Source organism: Emericellopsis cladophorae (genome assembly GCF_022114955.1).
Source record: "Emericellopsis cladophorae strain MUM 19.33 chromosome Unknown NODE_2_length_1295279_cov_118_880017, whole genome shotgun sequence".
Classification (NCBI taxonomy): domain Eukaryota; kingdom Fungi; phylum Ascomycota; class Sordariomycetes; order Hypocreales; family Bionectriaceae; genus Emericellopsis; species Emericellopsis cladophorae.
Window position 1 is genome coordinate 823,674 of NW_026250927.1, and position 22,742 is coordinate 846,415.

The 22,742-nt window shown below is 55.1% G+C and overlaps 11 protein-coding genes across 11 annotated transcripts; 4 read left to right on the top strand and 7 right to left on the bottom strand.

Annotated features, from left to right (window-relative positions):
* Positions 1–155: 155 nt before the first annotated feature.
* On the bottom strand, positions 156–418 carry J7T54_007014 (uncharacterized protein; the record flags this gene model as incomplete). The annotated part of the gene is made up of 2 exons (XM_051509835.1): positions 156–346; positions 406–418. 2 exons carry the CDS (start codon positions 416–418, stop codon positions 156–158), a joined length of 204 nt encoding a protein of 67 aa, XP_051366228.1.
* Positions 419–1,127: 709 nt separating this feature from the next.
* J7T54_007015 (putative glycine dehydrogenase-like protein) lies at positions 1,128–4,375 on the top strand (the record flags this gene model as incomplete). The annotated part of the gene is made up of 2 exons (XM_051509846.1): positions 1,128–4,251; positions 4,311–4,375. The coding sequence occupies 2 exons, from the start codon at positions 1,128–1,130 to the stop codon at positions 4,373–4,375; spliced, it is 3,189 nt and encodes a 1,062-aa protein (XP_051366229.1).
* Positions 4,376–4,713: 338 nt separating this feature from the next.
* J7T54_007016 (uncharacterized protein) lies at positions 4,714–6,261 on the bottom strand (the record flags this gene model as incomplete). The annotated part of the gene is made up of 1 exon (XM_051509857.1): positions 4,714–6,261. One exon carries the CDS (start codon positions 6,259–6,261, stop codon positions 4,714–4,716), a length of 1,548 nt encoding a protein of 515 aa, XP_051366230.1.
* Positions 6,262–7,885: 1,624 nt separating this feature from the next.
* J7T54_007017 (uncharacterized protein) lies at positions 7,886–9,013 on the bottom strand (the record flags this gene model as incomplete). The annotated part of the gene is made up of 1 exon (XM_051509868.1): positions 7,886–9,013. The coding sequence occupies one exon, from the start codon at positions 9,011–9,013 to the stop codon at positions 7,886–7,888; it is 1,128 nt and encodes a 375-aa protein (XP_051366231.1).
* Positions 9,014–10,318: 1,305 nt separating this feature from the next.
* Positions 10,319–11,043, bottom strand: J7T54_007018 (uncharacterized protein; the record flags this gene model as incomplete). The annotated part of the gene is made up of 2 exons (XM_051509879.1): positions 10,319–10,895; positions 10,952–11,043. 2 exons carry the CDS (start codon positions 11,041–11,043, stop codon positions 10,319–10,321), a joined length of 669 nt encoding a protein of 222 aa, XP_051366232.1.
* Positions 11,044–11,658: 615 nt separating this feature from the next.
* J7T54_007019 (Set1 complex component-like protein) lies at positions 11,659–13,064 on the bottom strand (the record flags this gene model as incomplete). Its single annotated transcript, XM_051509890.1, has 2 exons — positions 11,659–12,146; positions 12,317–13,064. The coding sequence occupies 2 exons, from the start codon at positions 13,062–13,064 to the stop codon at positions 11,659–11,661; spliced, it is 1,236 nt and encodes a 411-aa protein (XP_051366233.1).
* Positions 13,065–13,511: 447 nt separating this feature from the next.
* J7T54_007020 (uncharacterized protein) lies at positions 13,512–14,436 on the top strand (the record flags this gene model as incomplete). Its single annotated transcript, XM_051509901.1, has 3 exons — positions 13,512–13,697; positions 13,755–13,964; positions 14,017–14,436. The coding sequence occupies 3 exons, from the start codon at positions 13,512–13,514 to the stop codon at positions 14,434–14,436; spliced, it is 816 nt and encodes a 271-aa protein (XP_051366234.1).
* Positions 14,437–14,630: 194 nt separating this feature from the next.
* Positions 14,631–16,108, bottom strand: J7T54_007021 (uncharacterized protein; the record flags this gene model as incomplete). Its single annotated transcript, XM_051509913.1, has 5 exons — positions 14,631–14,699; positions 14,803–15,057; positions 15,111–15,338; positions 15,402–15,596; positions 15,668–16,108. The coding sequence occupies 5 exons, from the start codon at positions 16,106–16,108 to the stop codon at positions 14,631–14,633; spliced, it is 1,188 nt and encodes a 395-aa protein (XP_051366235.1).
* A 1,285-nt stretch (positions 16,109–17,393) lies between these two features.
* Positions 17,394–18,030, top strand: J7T54_007022 (uncharacterized protein; the record flags this gene model as incomplete). The annotated part of the gene is made up of 3 exons (XM_051509924.1): positions 17,394–17,553; positions 17,611–17,953; positions 18,003–18,030. The coding sequence occupies 3 exons, from the start codon at positions 17,394–17,396 to the stop codon at positions 18,028–18,030; spliced, it is 531 nt and encodes a 176-aa protein (XP_051366236.1).
* A 414-nt stretch (positions 18,031–18,444) lies between these two features.
* On the bottom strand, positions 18,445–20,758 carry J7T54_007023 (ATP-binding cassette sub-family D member-like protein; the record flags this gene model as incomplete). Its single annotated transcript, XM_051509935.1, has 4 exons — positions 18,445–19,189; positions 19,246–19,919; positions 19,968–20,183; positions 20,231–20,758. The coding sequence occupies 4 exons, from the start codon at positions 20,756–20,758 to the stop codon at positions 18,445–18,447; spliced, it is 2,163 nt and encodes a 720-aa protein (XP_051366237.1).
* Positions 20,759–21,285: 527 nt separating this feature from the next.
* J7T54_007024 (Diphthamide biosynthesis protein 3) lies at positions 21,286–21,594 on the top strand (the record flags this gene model as incomplete). Its single annotated transcript, XM_051509946.1, has 2 exons — positions 21,286–21,483; positions 21,532–21,594. 2 exons carry the CDS (start codon positions 21,286–21,288, stop codon positions 21,592–21,594), a joined length of 261 nt encoding a protein of 86 aa, XP_051366238.1.
* Between the last annotated feature and the right edge of the window lie 1,148 nt (positions 21,595–22,742).

The following is a 22,742-nucleotide window of genomic DNA, read 5'->3' on the forward strand; positions in this document are numbered from 1 at the left end:
CAGACGGTTTTGACTGCATGCAACAAACAAACGGCTTGGTATTGTCCCCCCCATTCCTAGTGGTCTATCATACACCCGCATGCTATGCTTGCTCCGTTTTTGCTGTTGACATAGTATACATTATTACATTGTGATAAACGTGCAGTCCGCTGCGTTTAGAAGATCTTGCTGACCATATCAATGGCAAAAGGGGCTGTCGACTTGTGAGATGGGTGAAGTGTGACACAGTTGAGGGCTTGCTTACACATGTACAGGAGGAAAGCGGTGGCGGCGACTTGCTGCACGGTGAAGACAGCCTCGGCCTCCATGGCCTGGATCTCCTCGCGGGACTGCTGGGGTGGTGCGACTGGTGACTGGTCAGTACTGATATCCTCCGTCTCTCTGTTCGGTTTCGACATGACGTACATCCTCCGAACATTGTGGCGGCGTTCTATCGTTTTCCTTCCGGATTATATCTTTTGTTGTATGTGTTGGGACGGGCTTGAGCACAGAAGCCTGACTGAGCTCGTCGAGATGCGATGACGGTGTCGGTTTGGAGGGTTTGGACGTGGATACGCGATGCGCAGAGGGAGCTGCTGTTGTCACCTCGAAAACTTCAGGCTGGATTCGCGACGACCAAAAGAGTGGAGCCAGTGGCTGCAGACAGATAAGGTAAGCATCGATAAGGAACGCCATGTCTCCACGATAAGGGTGGAGACCATGGAGGCAACCGTCGGCTCACGGCCGGGGGACCCGATAAGATAACCCAGCATTTCCGCGCCGTCTGCGTGTATGGATGGCCCTGCCGAACGGATGACAGCCGAGCGCCGACAGAGGCACAGTTTATTTATCTCAGACCTCACCGACTTCATCTTTTCTTCTCTTCCATACTCCTCTCACTATACATTCCCTCTTTCTTGGAATTTGACTTGCAGGTAGGTCTTGGCGGAAACCAATGGGCCTGTCACACCGTGTACTGACCCTCCTCTTAGACAGAGGCAAGCTGTGGTTAACATCCGGTGGCGATATGAAGAATTAAGAATTGCGCCAGCTCAGAATTTTTCTCTCTGATTTCTTCTGGTTGCAGGGTGTCTTTCTTCATCCTTCTCATCCTTCCACCTCTACATTCAGACCCTTTCTCAGGCACAATGGCGTCTCGTCTTGCGTGTAGCAAGGGCGCTGCGGCCTCAGTCACCTCGGCTGGCTGCCGAGCGGCTGCCGGGCGTCGCACAGTCCTGTCCGCCACGACATCACGAGCTGCTGCGGTACCGACTCAGAGGCGATTTCTCGCCCACCAAGCCGAGGGCAGGCCGCGTTCCGGTGACCAGACTTGGGAGCAGAGGGTGCAGGTGAACGACCAGGCCACAAAGGGGCCATGGAATCACTTTGTCAACCGCCACATTGGACCTCGCGACTCGGACGTGGAGCAGATGCTGGCCACGGTCGGCGCCAAGAACAACAGCATGGATGACTTCATTGCCGAAGTTATCCCCAAGAACCTGCAATCATCGCCTCGCGAGCGGATCGTGCCCGAGATGCACACGAATGAGCCGGGCATCATGGCCGAATGGACTGGCAGCACCAGGAACAATGCGACACGAGTGTGGATGAACGGCGAAGGGTACTACCCCGTCGCCACGCCTAGCGTCATCAAGCGAAACATCCTAGAGAACCCTGCCTGGTACACCAGCTACACCCCGTACCAGGCTGAGATCAGCCAGGGCCGCCTCGAGTCACTGCTGAACTTCCAGACCATGGTGTCGGACCTGACTGGCTTGTCCGTTGCCAATGCCAGTCTGCTCGACGAGGGCACAGCTGGTGCCGAGGCCATGATCATGTCTCTCAACTGTCTGCCGGCCTCGCGCCAAAAGGGGAAGAACAAGACCTTTGTCATCTCCAACAAGGTCCACAAGCGCACCTTCAGGGTGATTGAGGGCCGCGCCAAGGGGTTCGGTGTCAACATCAAGCGCATGGACATTGGCGACGTTGAAGGCATCAGGAGCATTGGCAACGACCTGGTTGGTGTCATGGCGCAGTACCCCGACTACCAGGGCAGCGCAGAGGTGCTCGACAAGGTGGCCGAGGTGACCCACGACCTTGGTTGCCAGTTCAGCGTCGCCACGGATCTGTCCGCTTTGACCGTCCTCAAGCCTCCTGGCGAGTTCGGCGCCGACATTGCCTTTGGCAACTCGCAGCGATTTGGTGTCCCCCTCGGCTACGGTGGTCCCCACGCGGCCTTCTTCGCGACCAAGGAGGCGAACAAGCGTCGTCTCCCGGGCCGTATCGTTGGCGTGACCAAGGACAGGATGGGTCGTCCTGCCCTGCGCTTGGCCCTGCAAACCCGCGAGCAGCACATTCGTCGTGAGAAGGCGACCAGCAACGTCTGCACCGCCCAGGCTCTCCTCGCCAACATGGCTGCCATGTACGCCGTCTACCATGGCCCCGAGCAGCTCATGGGCCAGGCAGTGGACAACATCCGAGGTGCGCGCATGATTGCCGAGGTTGGCCGATTCTTCGGGCTCGAGGTCCGACCCTCCCAGTCGTGCCCCGATCAGGACGTCTTCACAGACACTGTGACACTCCACAATGTGCCAGACGCGTGGGAGTTGAAGACCAAGCTCGAGGAGAACGCCGACATTGGTGTCGGCGTAGGAGCCTACCGATCATCGCAGGACCCTACCGGCTACGTGACATGCGCCGTGTCCGGCAATGTCACGCACTCCCTGCTTTTCAAACTGGCCACCCAGCTCCAGAACCACCTGGGCAAGGAGGACGATGTTCTCGCGCTCGTTGATCGCATCTGGAACCAGTCGTACAAGGTTTCCGACCAAGGCATCCTCGACAGCATCCCAAAGGCTCTTCGCCGCACGTCCAGCTACCTCACCCACCCCGTCTTCAACACCCACCACAGCGAGACAGAGATCCTTCGGTATATCCACCACCTCGCGTCGAAGGATCTGTCACAAGTGCATTCTATGATCCCTCTGGGATCGTGCACAATGAAGCTCAATGGCACTGCCCAGCTCGAGCTCATCGGCCTTCACAAGGTCGCTTCAGTGCACCCTGCGGCGTCTCCGCATGACGTCCCTGGGTACAAGAACCTCATCACCTCCATCTCGAGGCAACTGGCTACGTTGACCGGTCTGGACGCCACGTCAGTGCAGCCCAACTCGGGCGCCCAGGGGGAGTTTGCCGGTCTCCAATGCATCCGCAAGTACTTTGAAGCGAACGGACAGAAGAACCGCGACATCTGCCTGATTCCCATGTCTGCGCACGGCACCAACCCTGCCTCGGCGACACAGGCTGGACTCCGGACGGTGCCCGTCAAGTGCGACACCAAGACTGGCAACCTGGACCTCGCGGACCTCAAGGCCAAGTGCGAGAAGCACGCCAACGAGCTCGCGGCCATCATGATCACCTACCCCAGCACCTACGGCGTCTTCGAGCCTGATATCATGGAGATCTGCAAGACGGTGCACGACCACGGTGGCAAGGTGTACATGGACGGTGCCAACATGAACGCCCAGATTGGCCTGACCTCTCCAGGCTACCTGGGTGCCGACGTCTGTCACCTGAACCTGCACAAGACATTCTGCATCCCCCACGGTGGCGGTGGTCCCGGTGTGGGCCCCATCTGCGTGACCGAGGCCCTCGAGCCCTACCTGCCGGGCAAGCAGCACAACCACGTCTCGAGCGCCTTGTTCGGCAGCGCCAGCATCCTGCCCATCAGCTGGGCGTACATGCGCCTGATGCGCGACGAGGGACTCGTCAAGGCCACCAAGGTCGCCCTGCTCAACGCCAACTACCTCCTCGCGCGCCTCAAGGACCACTACCCCATCGTCTACACCAACGCGGCCGGTCGCTGCGCCCACGAGTTCATCATTGACATTCGACCGTTTGGCAAGTCGGCCGGCATTGACGTCGCCGACATTTCCAAGCGTCTGCAGGACTACGGATTCCACTCGCCGACCATGAGTTTCCCCATCTCGGGCACCCTCATGATCGAGCCGACGGAGAGCGAGAGCAAGGCGGAACTGGACCGCTTCGCGGATGCCCTGATCAGCATCCGCGAGGAGATTCGCGAGATTGAGGAGGGCAAGCAGCCCCGCGAGGGCAACGTGCTCAAAATGTCGCCGCACCCGCAGGTCGACGTGATCAAGGGCGATGGCGAGGGCAAGTGGGAGCGTCCCTACTCCCGGGAGAAGGCGGCGTACCCGCTGCCGTACCTCGTGGAGAAGAAGTTCTGGCCTACGGTCGGCCGCGCGGATGACGGTGAGTGACCATCCATCTCTGTTTGACTGGCAGCCCTGATATACTGACTTCTTTGCTAGCGTTTGGCGATACCAACCTCTTCTGCACGTGCCCTCCTGTCGAGGACACGACAGAGCAGGACTAAACTCTCCTGCGTTGACAAACCATTTTCGGATACACCGCATAGCATTCTGACTTGTTGATGATCATATTTGTTGTTTCTTGACTTTTGGGATAAATAGCAAGCATAAACTCGATTTCAACATTTGCGAGTTGGGCGTTTAGAAAGGGGGGCCTTCCGGGTATCTCCAAGGGCGATTGATGAGAACAAGGCTCTTTTTAACATACACACACACTTGATAGATGAGAGACATCACCAGGCCGCACAGGCTACAATTTCAATGTTCACTGGGGGCGAGAACTCTCGTGGCTTTATACTTTGATCTTGCGCTTTTTGTTTTGTTGTTGCATGTTCTTCTTCCTCTATGCCTCGAAAATCAGGCTGATACCATCATCGCCTGCGGTTGCCACCCTCTCGCCCGTCTGCCCTTGCACAAAGCCCAGCACGCCGCCGCCCTCGCCATCGCCACGGTGGCCCTTCCATTCCTTGAGCAGACCGGCGTCGGCCGACCCGGCATTGTTTTGTGGTGTCGCGCCGCCGCCACGGATGTCCCATCTTCTCACGACACCATCCATACCACAGCTGGTCAGGATCCACGAGTCCTTGATGAACTCCACCTTGACGACAGAGTGTTCCTCGTGGGCGCCGACAATGTTCCTCCGCACGGCGAACTTGCGCGTCGCATCAAACACCACGATGGAGCCGTCGACGGCACCAGCCGCTAGGAGGACAGTAGGTGGCGTCGTGCTCGCCAGGCTGAGCGCCAGACTCTCCACGCTGTCGGATTGAACGTGTAGCGACGCCAGGATCTGCCCGCCACTCGTGGGGTCCGCGGCGGTCTTGTTGTTGCGCTGCGCGCCGCGCGCTTGCGAGGCGGACTGTGTCCCGGCGCTGAGCCTGGGCAGGGACACCACTCGGATCTGGCCGCCTGCACCGCCGACGGCGACGAAGCCGCCCTTGGGATCCACAGCGATGGAGTATAGACCGCCCTCGACCTCGAAGCGCTGATCCTCGCCCGTCATCGACACGGCCGTCTGCCCATTGTCGCCAACGAGACCCTTGGCCGCCGCGTTGCCCCAGACATCCCACACATACAGACTGCTATCCTCCGACACGGTGATCAGCAGCTGGCCGTCGGGCGTCCACGCACCAGCAGTGCAAGACGCTGTGTGGAGGAAGTACGACTGGGCAATCTGGAGGGGACTCGCTGTGTCGTTCGGGTCAATGGTGTACACCCACACCGAGCCGTCGGAAGCACCCAGCGCGACCGCGTTGGGGTTGGAGGGCGAGGGGCAGGCCTGCAGCCAGTTGATCTCCTCCACCTCCTGCGCCTCGCCGAGAAAGGTGAATTTTGCGTGGACGTTGGGCTTGACGTCCGCCTTCCAGGCGCGTATCCTGCCGTCCAAGCCGGCGCTGACGAGCACCTCCCCCTCGGGCTGCGTCCAGGCGAGGGCGTTGATGGAGTCTGTGTGGCCCTCGAGCGAGAAGAGGGACTGGAGCTGCGTGGTCTGCTGGTTGTTCGCGGCCGACGAGGGGTCCGAGGCGAAGCTGGCGGGCAGGACGGGCCTCGACTGGGCGGCCGAGTAGTCGTACACCCAGCCTGCGCCGGGCGCGTCGTCCTCGGGGCCCGCAGCGCCTCCTACAGCGACGAGGGAAGGGTGTTTCGGGTGCTGGGCAATGGTGAAGAGGGAGTCGCGCGGGTCGTCAAAGTAGGCGATGGAGTCGTTTTGCATGATGATTTCCTGGTCCTGGTCCTGGTCCTCGTCGTCGTCCGAGTCCATGGGGACGTCGCCATCGCCCTGCTCGACGATTTCCTCCTCCGCATCGTCGGCGTCGAGGAGGTCATCGTCGTTCTCCGCGAGCGACGGGTCCTCGGTGGGCTTTTCACCCTTGTCGCGGGGAGCGGCCATGGTGGGGGTTGGATGGAGGGGTGAATCGACCGTGTGGTAGGCTTGTTGTACAGGTAGGGAATGTAATAATCAGGTTGACTGGATGAAGGAGTGGACAGAAATAGACGTCTTTTCACTGGAGAGACGTGACCGGCGAGAAGAGTCAGAGCTGGTCTGCTTGATAAGCAGTTGTTGAAGAGAATGCTTGATTGTAAATTGTTTCCATGTGCAGGGTCCCCTCCGTCGCTGGCGGAATTGCGTCACGTGATGCGATATCTGGGACGAGACCTCTTGTCTTAGGCTCTTACCCGCAACATCGCGTTCCTCGCCAGTCCACTCCTCATCAGAATACCAACAGGCAAGTATCTTGGGCTGCTCGCGTACAGCAGCTTGAGTTGCTGTGGTGGTGGTCTACTCGTCTAATAAAAGTCATCCCGAAAACTACTTGGAACCAACGCCCTTCAAATGTGCGGAAACTTCCGCACCAACCAATTCCCGCGCTCTTGGGACGTGGAACGTGCAGGGTGAGTTCGTTCAAGGACATGGAGTCGCCCTCTCTGAGCAGTATGACCTTGCTCTCGAAATGTCATCCCATTGCTCTGTGCGCGAAGCATCCCCCGGTCACTTCACCACCTTTGAAGCGCGAATCGATATGTCCATCTAGAGCTCCTGTTCGATACTGACGACTTGGACATGGAAGTCTCGAGACACTGTTCATATCAGCATTGCCCATACACCAAACAAGCCTTTCCGGTAGATCAAACGAAACATGCTCAGAACTGTGCGACCAACCGGCTCGCAGTGACCCGGCTGCCAGTCATGTTCATGTGGCGACACTCATGGGGGCACGTACGCGGACTACACTCCACACGCGTAGACTTTGCCGTATAGCTTCATCGCCAAAATACTGGGTCTCATTTTATAGCCGCCTCATCACCCCAGAGCTGAACCCTCATCAGGATCCTTTGCTTTGTCAACATGTCAAGGACACTGGCACTCTCAGGACAGGGGCCTGTCACACTGGACTGGGCCCTCGCCCAAGAAACCAATGTTATCAATTGGTCCACCTACGGGCCTGCGGCGAGCAGACTCGTCTAAGATCTCTGGTCACAAAGGGAAACCATCCAAGGTTTGATCTCTTCGCATATTCGAAGAGGAAGAACAGTCAGCCCTAGCTCACGCTTTTAGTCTGACTAGGATCATAAAGGAGACATGGGACTCGGGCGGAAAATGGTTTTGGTATTGCCTATCTTCCGTCAACGCTATGTATTTCCTTCTCGAGGCGTACATTTTGCCGGCGTGGTCCTTGTTACCCGAGGCAGAGAAAATCATATCAAAGTTCTGGTCTGGAGATTCGGAGGCCGTCGTCAAAGCAAAGGTCGTGGATCGGAAGGCGTACGACGGGGAGCACCGCGGGCTGTTCCGGTACCCTCAAAAGGCCTAGCCCCTTCAAGAACACACTCCCAGGCAGGACACTATCATCATGCTTCTTCTGAACGCAGCTGATGGTTGCTAAGGACGCACTGCTGTATTCTACACATGGCTGCTACACATGCGCGGTTAAAACAAACATCGGCTGGATTACTGCAGAGCAGCATGCCCAAGACCAAGCTCGACCAAATCACCAAGTCTTCCCTAACAAACATCATGACAGGCGCCCATGGTTCGGATACGCTTGCGACTCCTTGTGCGAGAAATTATCACCATAAGGACCGAAACTAGCCTCCCCAGCCTCCCCAGGGAGACTTTGAACCGACACAGCCGTGCCATGTGTCTTTTTTAGTTCAAATGAGCCGCGCGGTTCATCGCCTTGAAGCTCGCTGGCCGGCGGAGCAGCCATCATCTCGTACACCCTAGGCGGTTGTGCCTGTTGAGACCAGCCAGGCTGAATCTGAGAAGGAGAGTGCCCATTGTCGCCTGTCAATTCATTCGGTTGGTAGATGTGGTTGGACGTGGGGTAAGCACTTGGTTGCGCTGGGCTAGTGCTGAAGCTTCCATCCGCGGCATATTGGGATCCAGCATTGTTCCCAGCATGATACGGCCATTGCTGACCCATGTCAGGCCCCGAATCGGCAGCAGGTAACTTGGCATTCTGAGCTAGCCTGCGCCTCCGGTACCACAGGAAGAAGGCGATGCCCAATGCAAGGAGAACCACAGGTACGACAACTGCTACTGCAATGGTGACAGTGTTGTTCGAGCCCTTGTCCGAGCTCTCACCGACGTTGCCATCCACTCCGTCAGTGTCCCCATCCGTCGGTTGTGGTGTGGAAGAACCGCGCTGCTCAGTCGAGCTGGCCTCTGTCGTTGTTGCCGTCGTTTCCTCCAGATCACTAGCCTCATACACCATTCTCAACCCGTAGGCGTTGATCCCATCACCGCCCGTCATTGTGACGGCCACTGTTGCTCCGTCATCTGTCGTTACCAGAAGCACAGTCTGCGTGTCGCCCGCACTCCAGGTACACTGCATGGACTCCCACGGCCCAACCAGAGAGCTCGGTTCGGATACACACCATAGCTCTATGTCGCCGCGAGACGGGCAGCACGTCACCGTCGTTGTCCCTCCGCTGGACCGGGTGCAGTCTTCATGTGCGGTGTAGCCTCTCGGGCAGCCAGTGCCTGGCGAGTAGTATGCTTGAGGGTCGGGATTGAAGTCGTCGGGCAAGCATGACGATGCAAAGTCGAAGCCGAAAATCGAGTTGCCCGTAATGTGGGAGCAATCGGCCGGGGCAGAGTACTCGGTCGGAAAGGGGCCTTCGAACGACGTGATGGACATTATGAAAGAGAGGGGAACGAACGTTCACACTTCAAAGCCCGTGTCCGGCGCGGGCTGGCTGGAGCTATGCGTCGACGCAGACGCCTTTCGAATCAACAGGAGACGACACAGAGGAGGAGAGGAGGGTGGACACAGGTGAGATCTGCAACTGCCGTATCTTTGAGAGTGAGAAATGGATCATGTGCCTTGATTTGGAAGCAAGGTATGACGGAAGCTGGGTCCTCCGGGACACCGTTGCGGCTTCGACAGCGTTCATCTCACCCTGGTCCGGCCCGCGCGTGTGCATGACAGTGTACAGCGCTGACAGGGTATTTATTGATCCAGTTGACTCATCGAAGACCTGAAGTTCCCCATCAATTGACTAGACCGCACGCGATTGCGCCAGCGGTGCTGGTGCGGCAGTGAGGTGGAGGATCATTGATTGAGCACCTGCAGGGCTGAAACGCTCCATGCTACGTATCTGATCCTTCGTAGAAGTTCGCAACAGAGCAGAGGAGCCCCAGATAATGAAGCAGTGGATCCACATGTTCTCTTCCTACAGCGCGTAACTGGCCCAACCACTGACTGGCCTTTTCTTGCGACTCGCGAGGACTGCATATGCACGCTTCCTGTACCAGAGCGCAGACGCCGCAGGCGCCGCAGACGCGCTCCTGTCGCAGGGATCGATGAGGACGTGGCAGGATATGCTTCACAGAATCATGACCTCGTAGATTCGCATCCGGCGCATGGTTGATAGCAAACATTTGGCATTTATACAGATAGCCTTTATGAATTTTAAGGATCGACCACTAAGTAGGTACCTCCTACGCATGACACCCCACGGGAGCGTAGTCTTTGCACGATGGATGGACTTTAGTGATGGACGACAAGGTGAGATGAACATGGTAATAATAACATTATTTTCTCGCTTCTAAGCCGGAGCGCAAGTAATAAAATTCTATCCTCGTGCACATATGCGCAACCGCAACCACAAGCCTACAGTTCAGACTCTGGCGAGTGTGTCTGGCAAGCGACTCCAAGTTCCAACTGACCACAGCATTGGCGATTCTGCATACAGATCAGCATATTAGTCTTCGTTGCGCTAGAAGAAGTCAATTGGCCCACGTGCATTATACGCACCCTCCGGCGTTCGCTGTAGTTTTGTATAAAGCAACGCATTCTCTCCGGGGTATAGTGTACGTCGCTGGGCTTGACAGCTATATTATCAAGACACCAGGGCGCCCGGTCAATATCACAATACCACAATAGACGTCTCCTTCTGGACGGGCGGCCGTCTTCTTCGGACGTGGAATGGCAACTTCCCTTCTACTGAAGACCACCCACGGGGAGACCGCCCAAGCGCCTCAGCCTCTGAACACGCTCGTGGCGCCTGTCAGCACGCTCGCGGCGCCTTTCCTGTTGCTGTATGCGTTGCTCCCTCTGCGTCGCCCGCCTCCTTTCGATAGAGGACTCACTGCACATGTCACAGCATGTGCTGTCGCTCGTTGCGGCGATTGTGACAGAGTCAGGATATTCATCGTCCTCGTCGCCGTCTTGGGCGCTGCCTAGTGGTGCTGGGGATGCTGACGGTTCCGGGGTCGCGGTCGGCTCCGGGGATGCTGGTGGTGCTGGTGGACTCGCTGATTCGTCCACACGAGGATGAGGCACGTAAAACATGCGGAAACCGTTGTTGTGCTCCGCGAGGCTCGCCTGCGTAAGTGGAACGCGCGGCCTATAGATTGGGTAGGCCCGTAGAAATTCGTCCCCTGGGATGTGGTCTCGCAGAGCTTCTCTCCCACACTCAGAGCAGTCCGACGAAGATCCGTGGTCATTTCTCTGCTCCCGGAGAAAGGCTTCGACTTCATCCACGGCGATACTCAAGCGACGTAGTTGGTCAGAAGTCCTGCCATTTTTTAGTTGAGCCAGAATATCTGTGAGCCAGCAGGAGGTGAGTCTTACATTGGGGTCAGCGCGGTAGAACCGCTGGGAACGAATCGAGCAAGGTCGTGCGGGAGATTCTCCGAGTGATATTGGATTTCGGATCCATTCATGATAAGCAGGCCCCGTGCTTCCCAGATGTCCCCATTCCCACAGCGCTCAAAGCGTACCCACGCGCGGGGGCGCGATGGATAGGGGATATATCGAATACGGTTGGTACTCATACTTCGGGGCAAGGGCTACAGCAGCTAGGGATAGATGGTATCAAAAAGAAGGGTGATGGAGAATTGATGAATGTGTCGACGATCAGAAACGAATGCGTATGTGGTATATCTGTGTGAAGGAGACGGGCAAGTGCAAAGGGGTCATTGCTTTTAAACGTCCCAGCAACATGAGGCAAGACGAGGCAACTCAAAATTTCCGTGAGGCTTTCCAGTTTTCCAATTGTGCGTCGAAAATTGAATGGACTCTGACAGTCCTCGGCTGGATAATGGGCGTTATGGCAGCAAACGCCCTGGAATAGGACCCCGTGGCGGTACGATAGTCCCTCACCTTCGAGGTTTAAGGTCCCTGAACAGCAATAAGATTTAGCTGCTGGAACATGTTCCGACCGGGCGAACACTAAGGTAAGCTTAACCTCAGCTGGCTTGCCGCTCGCAAACGTCTGAACTCCATGCCATGATTCTCTGTGGGCAAAAAAAACAACACGCGAAACAGACGTCGGGTGATCAGTCTTCGTCGTCAATGGCCTCGACCCAGTTGTTCTCAGCGAGCTTTCGTTTCCACCGCTCCTTGGCCGCATCGCGCACAACTCTCTCCTCTTCATCAATCTCGGCTGACTGACGGACCATTTCGCGAATCTGACACTTGACGCCGTGCATCAGTATCTTCGCCCATTCCCGATGCGCCTTGCAAGGCCTCGCCTCGCACATCCCACGCAGGTCATCGTCGTCATCACTGTCGACGCCACCGCTGAGACTCTTGTTCTTGAGAATCGATTCGCCTTCGGGGGTCTTGATAAACGCGGCAAAGGCGTTGGGTGCAGTGACCGTGTCGAGCCGATGGTCGTAGCCACAACTGTTCTTCGCGAGCCGTCCAGCCTTGACGGCAAGTCGGTGGCGTTTCATGGCTAGTTCGATCAAGGTCCGCATGTGATCACACAGTATCGTCTCCTGCGCCATGCTGTACCGGGCTCTTTCTGCCCTCTGTAGGATGGCTGTCTCTTCAGCGGTCAGTATATGCGACAAATCCTCCTTTGAGTCACCTGTACTTGTTAGTCTAGCCTTTGCGACAGACCGCACGCCCATTTACCGTCGTTGACGCCATCGCCGTTCGCCAGCTTGGGCACCCCATCTTGGAATGGTGTCTTTACCGGCCGAAACATACCGTCCTCACCCACAGTCCCCATACCACAAGCCAGGAGCGCCATGAGCTCGTCCTGTGTTAATTCGTCGCTTAGTCCCGTCTTCCCCCGGCTCTTGGGCAGCCGCGACACCATTCTCTCCCACCAGCTCTGGGCGTGTTCATTCGAGCAGAATACACTGTAATCCCCATCGGCCGCCAACCTGGCTGGCTCGCGGCATCCTTTCAGCCCGCACGTCTTCTTGTAGAGTGACGTGAATGTATCGGTTGTGCACCTCGGACAGATAAACTTCTCAATGAGTGTCTCCCCGACCTCCTTGGACAGGTTGATGCACTCGCCGTGAAACCAATCCTCGCACTTCTCGCAGCAGATCATCCATCGATGGTCGTCCTTGCCCTTGCAGATACAGTAGGTGTTATCATCTGATATGTCATCGTCGGAGCCGTCTTCAATCTCTGCTTGTGACCCTTCCTCCGTGAGTGCGTCGTCCGCCTTGACTCTCTTGGCGGATTTCTTGGGTGGTCCCGAAGGTTTCGGCCGCTTGACCTGCTTCTGTGTGGCTTTTGCTGTGCCTTTTTTTTTGGAAGGCTGTGCGCCGTTGGTCGCCACCGTGTCTTCTGCCGAAGGTGTCGGTGCATTGTGTGATTTTGAGTCTGTGGTCGGCGTCGAGTCGGCGATGAAAGGCTGCGGTGACGCGGCCGGTGTGCTTTCGCTCTTGACGTGTGCGTCTATAAGCTCAAAGCGAGCTTGCTCATCGTTTGTTGAATCCATAGCTCAGTCTGTGGGAGTGGGACGATGCGTAAAGCAGAGTCGTTGAATGTGATTGATGACTGGACCTTGAGGGGCCGAGCAGCCCGGCTACTCGTTCGATTCGCAAAGTATTTCAATTCTACCAAATAACCTTCAGAATATCTCATAGGTATCAAACAATGATAATATTGTGCTTGACGCGTTGATCTTGACGCGTTCAAGGTGAAGTAGCCTCATTCTTCAAGTCGAGATAAGTGAGATGACTAAGCTATCTGTTTTGCCTACCCGGCACTGGTCACGGTACCCGTTTAGCGGCAAAAGTGGGTCTACCAGCTTTGTGCATTACCAATACTGGCTCGACATGGTCTAGCAGTCTATGACAGCCTTTTTCCAACCTTTGGCCAGCACTACGCGAGTACGTACTGCCAACACACAATGTCCAACGCGGTCGTTTCGTCGACAAAGGCAATGCCAGCCGTCGCTGCGCGTTTCTCTGCGCGGCAGTGCCAGCGCTGCTACGCGAGCAGCGCCCTGCAGCCTAAGCAAATTCGTCCGACGGTTCCTGGCGCGCCGATGCAATCACGACAGCCCGTCATGCAGAAGAGATGGAAATACAAGACGGTCGAGGAAGCGAAGAGTCGGTACAGCACTGGGGTAGGTCGACGGGTCACGCGCCGCCCATATGAGTCAGAGTTGCTAACGGGAGGATAGCCGTTCTCGTGGAAAGCCGGCTTGCTCTTTGTCGGTACATGCGCTGGCCTGATGTGGTATTTTGAATTCGAGAAGGAGCGCATGCAAAGGCAGCGTATCGCAGAGGCGTCCAAGGGCATGGGTAGACCCAAGGTGGGCGGACCATTCGAGCTTCTGGACCAGAATGGCAAGACGTTCACCAGCGAGATGATGAAGGGCAAGCATTCTTTGGTGAGTCCACATATAATACCACGACTGCGCGGAAAGCAAGCTGACAGAGCAGGTCTACTTTGGATTCACACGCTGCCCCGATATCTGCCCCGAGGAGCTCGACAAGATGGCCCGCATGCTCGATATTGTCAAGGAGAAGGCGCCCGAGTCCAATCTCTTGCCCATCTTCATCACCTGCGATCCCGAGCGTGACGACCCCAAGGCTCTAAAAGCCTACCTCGACGAGTTCCACCCTGATATGGTCGGCCTGACTGGCACTTACGACCAGATCAAGGATTTGTGCAAGAAGTACCGCGTGTACTTTAGCACGCCTCAGAACGTCAAGCCCGGACAAGACTACCTCGTGGATCACAGCATTTACTTTTACTTGATGGATCCCGAAGGTGATTTTGTTGAGGCGCTTGGAAGGCAGCACTCTCCTGATGAGGGTGCCAGGATGATCCTTGACCACATGAAGGACTGGAAGTCATGAAGCGGCGCGGCCGGGACGATTGTATCTTATGTATAGTATGGGCTCGCAAAGCGATCATGTACACTGTACCATCATATTGTATTCGCACGTATCCCCAGAAGCGACCGGAATCACGCAAGTCCCCTCAGTCGTATTCGACGATGACGTCCCGACTTTTGCGAACCATATTCTACGATCGATGCGACACAGTAACTCTAGATTGCCCTGCTTTTGATGCCTAGCTCGTAGCCGAGGAAAGTTGAGTCGTACTGAGTGTCTTGGGGCTGATCAGTTGGTAAGAACATCACTTCTGCGTGGGTCAGACAAACCGTTGCAAAGTATCGAACACGACACTCCTTCTCGTTGAAAGGTGACTTCGATCCTCACGTCAAACTCATAGTACCACTGCCCATCGGACCCCTGGACCCGGGGAAGTTCTGACTCTGGCACCGCACTCAGGTCTGCATAGACTGTGCCCAAGGCTGCCATATGTTCGTCAATCTCCATGCTCCGAGAAGTTAATTCGCGGCCAGCGTTGTCATAGAGAATCACAAATCCGAGGTCTTTTGGCCTTCCGCTCCGACAGAGGCGTCTTTGCCAAAACTCAATAGATCTTGTCTCGTTCTCGGCCACTGTCTCGCCCTATGGAGAAATCAGAGCAAGTCCACACGTCGCAATACCAACAAGAAACTCACCTTCTTGACGAACCAAGACATCAGCTCAATGCCAATATCCTCGTTCAATGATGAGCGATACTTGCTGCTTGACAAGTGTCCGTGGAGGGCTTCAATGTATTTCTCAGAAATGCAGATGCCATAGCTCGTCTCGACCCTCAATGACTTCGCTGCGCCTTTGTCTGACTCCGGAGAAGAAGCCACTGGCATGCTTCGAACAGGCACATAAGCTGCAGGCCGCAAAGCGGTCTGAAGACAAGTCGTTAGATAAGTGCAGCGGAAAAGGGGCCCGACCACTACAACTGCCCAGACTGATCTCTCGCGGTTGCAGATGCTGCCCTTCAAGAAGCAAATGGTCTCCTCGACGACAGGGTCCAGAACGATTCGAACCTCTCTTGCCGTTAGGGCATCCCAGATGACCTCGACTCCCTGCCTCGACTGAGTCTTAATTGGCAAGCAGGTCGCGACTTCAGGGTCGTCCAAGCTATTTTCAAAGTCACATTTGATCTGCCTCCTCTGTCAGCCAAACCGTGCTCGTGGAGCATTGTTGTCCTTCAACAGGGGGATCGACATCAGACCTTGGATTTGAAGTGCTCCAACGCCATGTCGCTGGCCTCTTTGTCGAGGACACCCAAACTGCCGTACTTTGTGTCGAGAAATCGCACGAAGCTCTCATTGAGAGCATCCGCGCCCCAAGCAACATGGACATTGTCTTTCTCCCCGACCTGTTCCAGATAGACGTCCGCGCCTGCTGATTTGGCGACAACGTATTCGATGATTCTCATCGAGCTATCTTCTGAAATCACAACGAGAATGACATCGTCGGCAGACACACCGGGGCTGATTGTGCTGTGTCCGAACTTTAATTTCGCATCTCTGTAGTGCGAAGCTTTGACAAGTTGGTCCGCATCTCTTCCTGCTGCAATCGTGAAAAGAGGAACAATAGGCTGGGCATTGTCAGTTATCTGCTCGCGAGACCGCTCCATTGTAGTCGCTGGAGATGGACCGGGTGCCTCCATTTGAGGCCTTGCTTCCTCAGCTAGTCTCCTTTTCTTTATCGACAATTGCAGAGTCCTTGTCATTCTGTAAGTTTGCTCGAGAGCGCCGCAGGAAGCACAAAAGCGTGTGAAAAGGGCCTCCTTTGTGGGTAAACGACAATGGTGAAGGGAGCGGGCGACGAACAAAGCAAATGTAACCGAGCTTTTGCAACAAGAAGATGCCCACCACTGTCCAATGACGACCATTTGGAGGAAAACCCCCCATGAAAGCAAGAACGGATCGTATCAAGTCTTGAACCACCGACAGGGCGTTTGTTTGCATAACGAGCCACAGAAACGCCGCCCTGAACAACAGCGAAAGAGTGAGCCGCGCCTGGTCGTACCATGGCGGATACTCGCCTTTTGTAGCATTCATAAGGCCGTCTATCGACTTACTTTTGCCATTTAGCACTGTTCTTGCAGAAAGATCAATTTCAGCCTGTTTCATAGCTTTGCACAGCATGTCTATCGGTCCCGACGCGCAGGAATCAAGAGACTGCGGAACACATCTCTCTACCGCAAACCCTTCACTATCGCGCACTGTTTCGTTTATGCCAGAGTCCAATGGGCACCTGTACGGCGATTCGAGAGTTTCATACCCGGACCTCTCCCGCTGTCGTTGGGATGAGGTTCGTTCCAGTCCGAATACTTCACTTGGAGACGCTTGCATATACTGTCCGAACGACGACTGTACATCTCTCACACCGGCTTGCGATGCATTCGGTGAGTACGAGTCAAGGTATGTGGCGAAGAATGTAAAAAAGTCGGTCGATTCCAACCACAAGGAGAAATACAAGAGTAGCCCGGCGCTCCCTGATGACCCCAAACGCCATGAGGACTGCTCAGAAAAGCTGTTACATCGGCTCTGTGACGTACTATCTAGCTTTCAAAAGATCAAACTGTCATCGGTCCCGTTGTCAAGCCAGGACGCATTAGTCGGTTATGATCCTGGCTCAGGCTTGGAAGTCGACGAAGATGGCGACCCATTCCCGGAAATTCTTTCTACAAAGACGGTGCAGAATGTAAGTCACACCTTGAACTGATATTAACAGAAAGAATTTAACAATGTACCTTGCAGTTGGTTCAGCGAATAGATATCGGCATAGAGAAAATCACACAACAGCTCTTAGAAGGCTGGTATCCTGCCAAAAGAGCAGACAGACATTTCTACGAAATCCTCCACGAGAACTTCCTCGAGACGAGCGAAAAGCATGACAGCGGACTGGAAAGCATGTGTGAGGCTCTTGAGATATTTCCAGACCTGGCCATGGCGTCCTCCTTCGTCGGCGCGGATCAAGAAATCATCGCCTCGTTCATCTGGCGAGCCATCATCAGCGTTGTCTTCACGGATGACCTGGCAGACTTGCTCCAGGACGAGCTGGATTCCATGAAGTTTGTAAGGACATCAATGCAATGGGACAAGCGAGGTACGTAGCCCCCGTGAGCCCCCATTTCCCATAGCGTGTTGCTAATTTGGCTGGCAGACTCAACTTCTATCCACGAGTGGACATACCAAGCCGTACGAGCTATAAGCCTATCGAACGAGTTCGACGCAAGACAAAAAAGACGGTTTGATGATTTGAGCCAGGCACTCTCTCGGCACCTTCGATTCCTGCTGCACCGATGGAACCCCAAGCAAAAGTCTAGCATACTACCCTTTGCCGAGATGCTCAAGATTGAATGTCTTGAACCAGCCTTTCAGTTGCACTTCAAGGGCATCATCAGCCGAAGCTCCGTCAGACTTGAGCTCAACGCATTCCTGGAATATGACTTCAACCAAAACATTGTCGCCAGCAGCCAGTTTTATGACAACGTAGACGACATGCTGTGCGTAGATGCATGTGCACAGTGGACTCCGTGGTCACGACCCCAGCAGGACCGACACAAGGCTAGCCACCCTCTAGTCAAGAAAAAGCTATTCAACATTTGCGCCATGTGTCCCAAGGTCACAATCGAGAGATATGACCCTATGACAGGCCACACTGAATCGGAAATTGCTTGTCCTCAGGTCCATGTCATTGGGTGGGACATGAAGAACTCAGGGGGCGGGAATCACTATAAGCAAGTGGCTCCCAATCTCATGCAGCTGGCTTTGGATTGGAGAGACCATCAGCTCAGGAGATGCAAAGATCGGAGACGCTACCTGGGAAGAGGGAGACGATATGTATAATAGGCCCGACAGTAAGCCCATGTAATAATCGACTTCCATGCCGGGTAGCTACCTACGAGCATGACTTGAATGTGTGACACAACTCTTCAAGCATGGCCATGAGAAGTTTCATGTTGCAATATGTTCATCTTCACTGCGGTTCGCGCCCTCAGGCGACTTCTACAGCTCGGGCTTCCTCCAATTCAGCCATCCGCCTCTCTAGCTCGGGCACTTGTCTCAACTTGACCTCTAAATCTTCCCTCTCATCCTCGAGTTGAAGTCGCTTGTCAGCGTCCAACTTGGTAAACACGTAATTGCCCTGACCGTCGAATTGCAGAATGTGTGTGTGATACTTCCAAAGACTGCGGCGGTGGCTGACCGTCATCAGAGTAATCCCCAATGCCTTGGCGTTGTCGTACATGGCCTTCTCGGTGTCCAGGGTGACACTGCTGGTGCACTCGTCAAGAATCGCATAGCGCGGGCGGTGGTAGAACAGACGAGCCATGGCAACGCGTTGCTGGAGACCACCGGAGAGAACGTCCCGCCACTCAGCCTCGGCATCCCAGCCCTCATCGTACAGCTCCACGAGATGTTCCAGACCGAGAAGCTTCAGCATGGATAGCAGGTCAGCATCGGTAACACCACGAGAGCGCATCTGGCGCAGCGAGTCCGGGTATATGATTTGCTGACGCAAAGATCCCCGCGATAGATAGGGGCGCTGGGGAATGTAGAAGATCGCACTGAAAGGTGGCTTGTACACCGTTCCGCCGTAGACTGGCCACAGACCACCAAGAATACGGAATAGCGATGACTTGCCGCAGCCGTTGGGTCCAACTATGAGAAGATGGTCGCCGTCTTTGAGAGAGAAGGACAGTGCTTTCACGAGAACGTCGCCGTTTGGCGAAATGATGGGTCTTGAAATGCGGTCAGTGATCAAAGGTACTAATGTCCTAGGGGATGTGAAACTTACACATCAATAAAAGTAATGTCGCTGCTCTCGTGAACAGTACCGCGACCTTTCAACACGGCTTCGTTCCCTTCGACGCTGGAGGCCGAGACCAACTTCTTCTCAAAGTGGCCAGATTGAATGTCGTCCATGACGTCCAACAGGGAGGCGACTCGCGACGTGTAGCCGGCCAGCTCCATAATCTCGCGGTAGGAGAACATGACTCTGCCAAAGGCATCCGATGCCGACAGCAGCATGCGTCTGTTCGTGACGAACGATTCGGTGCGATCGCCCATATTCATCGCCACCTGCCCTGGGATCTTGACAAACACCGGGACACTGCAGAGGAGCAGGCCAAGCGCGCCCCAGAAGTACTTGATGACAAAGTCCTCCATGAATCCATGGTAAAACCGTCGTCGAAGAATGTAATTGACATGCTTGATCAGTGTGAAGTAGCCCTTGTCAAGCGTGTCCTTCTCGGCCATGTGCCCACCGTACAGCGCGACTTCCTCGCTGTGGTCGATCAGACGCGAGTGCTGGAATCGGAACTCGCCTTCGAGTCTAGCCTCGTCGGCCACGTATTTGCCGAATGGGGGTGTAAGTGCCCGCATGACATTAGCAGACAGCTGTACGAGCAGCGTCATGAAGATGACACCCTCTCCTCCCACGCTCTTGGACAAGGAGTATGTGTAAATAGTCTAGTCTGGTGAGTCACAGGCAAACAGACAGAGGGAACCTATACATACCATGTCGAGGAATGGCTTGGCCAGGTTGCTGTAAAGCTCTGCCAGACTGTTGGAAAACTTGGAAACGTCTACTGCAATCAGCTGATCGGGGTTCTTTATTCGGTCGTCCAACGCCGAAATCCCGTAGAAAGTGAGTTGCGAAAGATATTTGTCGTGGATATGTTGGGTGAGGCGCGTCCTGTATTTGAGCGAGAGCTCCGCCTGATGATACGAAAGCTGCGACTTGTCAGTGCAAGGTCGGCGGTCGCGTGTATTGTACTAACCATGGAATTCGTGAATGTCGCCGGCACGGCAATAATCATCCACCAGGCAATGCGCTTTAGAAACTCTTTGCCACGGCCCTTTACCAGCGCCTTGACGATCGCTCCATCCATCTCAGCGACGCGAACACTAATCAGCGTCCTCATCACCAAGAAGAAAGTATGGCTTGTGATCAATCTGGCTTCTTGCGAGCGCCACCCAGGTACCAAAATCTTCAGCAATCGGAGAAGCGAGCGAAAGAACTCCCTGTTGAGCTCGACTTTCTTCCTCGGCTTCCCGTCATCCTTCTCGTTCGAGTCGGTGGACGATGTGACGCCACGCCGCGCTTCCCGCTGTGCAGCATCGCGTGCCGACGCAGCCTTCTGTTCGGATACGGCATAGCGAATGCGGTTTGCAAGAGCAATGAACAAGGTAATCCAGATGGCTCGTGATATGCGCGTTCGGTTCGACACGTAGAGGCTGGTCAGGCGGGACACGATGGTTCGAAGTGTCCGTTCTGGAGGAATGGGGATCTTGGACTGAGCTGCCATTCTCAAAATGATGCGTCCCTAGACGATGCGACGATTCTTGTGGAGGTGCAGCAATGACCTTGACTCGGAGTGACTATGTCGTCTGTGACAACATGGCACTGTCGAAGGAAGCCACGCGCAAGAAAGTATTCTGAAAGCAACAAACGGTAAACACACTTCAGGAAGTGAAGTGCACGTGGACGCGTGAAGTGTCTTCAGATGTCGCAGAGGTCCCGAGTCAGCAGCGTTGGAGAAGCAATTGCTCGGTCCATCATGGGGTCGGTTGCGCTGCGCAGCTCTAAGGTCCTCGGTATAATCACGACGGCGGCCCCCGGATTTGCGAACGGCAGCCGTCCCCACGCGATAGCTCGACATGTGATTCCAGCCACACGCTGCGCCACAGTCCTGACTCCCGCTACTCAGCCATATCTGTGGGGTAAATTTTCGTCGCGGGGCATCGTCGCGGTCAGCAGTCTAAGAAGTTCTTGCTCCTTTGCCATCGCAGAGTGATTACCCTCCAGATCGGTCCGTCCACTCACTTTGTCATCATGTCCGACGACGAGAACCTCTCCATCTACGATGAAATCGAAATAGAGGACATGACTTTTGACGAGGCGCTGCAGATGTACCACTACCCGTGTCCCTGTGGCGATCGATTCCAGATCCAACTCGACGACCTCCGCGACGAAGAAGATATTGCCGTCTGCCCGAGCTGCAGCCTGATGATCCGCGTCATCTTCGACTTGGTATGCCAGAAATGACCCTGTTGTGGAGGCGAAGCTAACCATCTACAGGATGACCTCCCTAAGCCTCCGCCGTCTGGTGATTCGGGGTCCCAAATTCCCATCGCCGCCTAAGAACTTCGAGAAACAATACACACCTCAAGACAGCATGTGATGCCCAGCAATATAGTGGAAGTCTCCGCTCAGGGCATCACCTCATGTTTCGCCTTGCGCGCGGTGCCCGACTTCGGGTTCGCACTGCGCCCTTGACCTGTGCTACACACGTGTATGCCGGCATACGATACGATCGTCTCAGGACTAGAGCGGCGAACTTCGCCAGATTTGGTCAGACTTCTTAGCCTACCGGTTCAGTCGGGCGCCGTCGCCGCAGCCGCAAGATGTCTGTTGGGTCTAGGGCACAGAAGGCCGACTCCTGTTCGGCAAGGTCGCACAACCGCGATTGCAGACCCATGGGATGGTAGTCCTACCAGTGTCCGAGGGACATGACTGGCGATGTATGCTTTGCAGGGTGAAGCCAATAAACATACGCATGACACGGAACAGGGCAGATGAAACGTTTCTGTTCAATAGTTGAAACATTTATCATTACCATCGAAAGCATTAGCAATGTGCTCGCTGATGCCTCATTAACGACGCTGTTCTCCAAAAATGACCCTCTGAAACGCCTGAAGCCCTCTACCTGGTATCTAGAATGCGTGGCAACCGTGCCATGAAATAACGCCCCTCGTATGCGAATGTCTCCTCTGGCGCGACGAAGACCAAACGTCGTGCTCAGCTCACAGGGCTATAAAAGCACTAGGCCAACGATGAAAAAGCCTAACAAGCCAGCCATTGAGCTCTTCATTGGCTGAGAGAAGGCGCCCATGTCAGGTATAGATGGGATACCCGATCCTGTAGGTGCCGCAATGGTGGTTGTCGTGATGCCTATACAAAGCGCTTAGTGAGATGTTCCACTCCAATGGGGTGTTGCAAAGGTCTTACCAGTAACATTGATGAAACCTGCGGTCGGATGGGCAGGAATTTCTGTTGAGTTGCCGGGTACGACATGTCTGACGTGCGTCGTGAGCGGCTCGTGTTCCTCCACCGCCACGGTCGTCTCGACCTCATGGGCAGGCATAAGTGCAGTAGCCTGGACAGCAATGGCGCTGGATATGGCGAGAATATGAGATGGGCGCATTTTGTGAGAGGGCTTCTTCGAAGCGCTGGCGGCAACTTGTGTTCTGAGTTGAGTGTTTGGTGGTGCTCAACACAAACACTAGGTT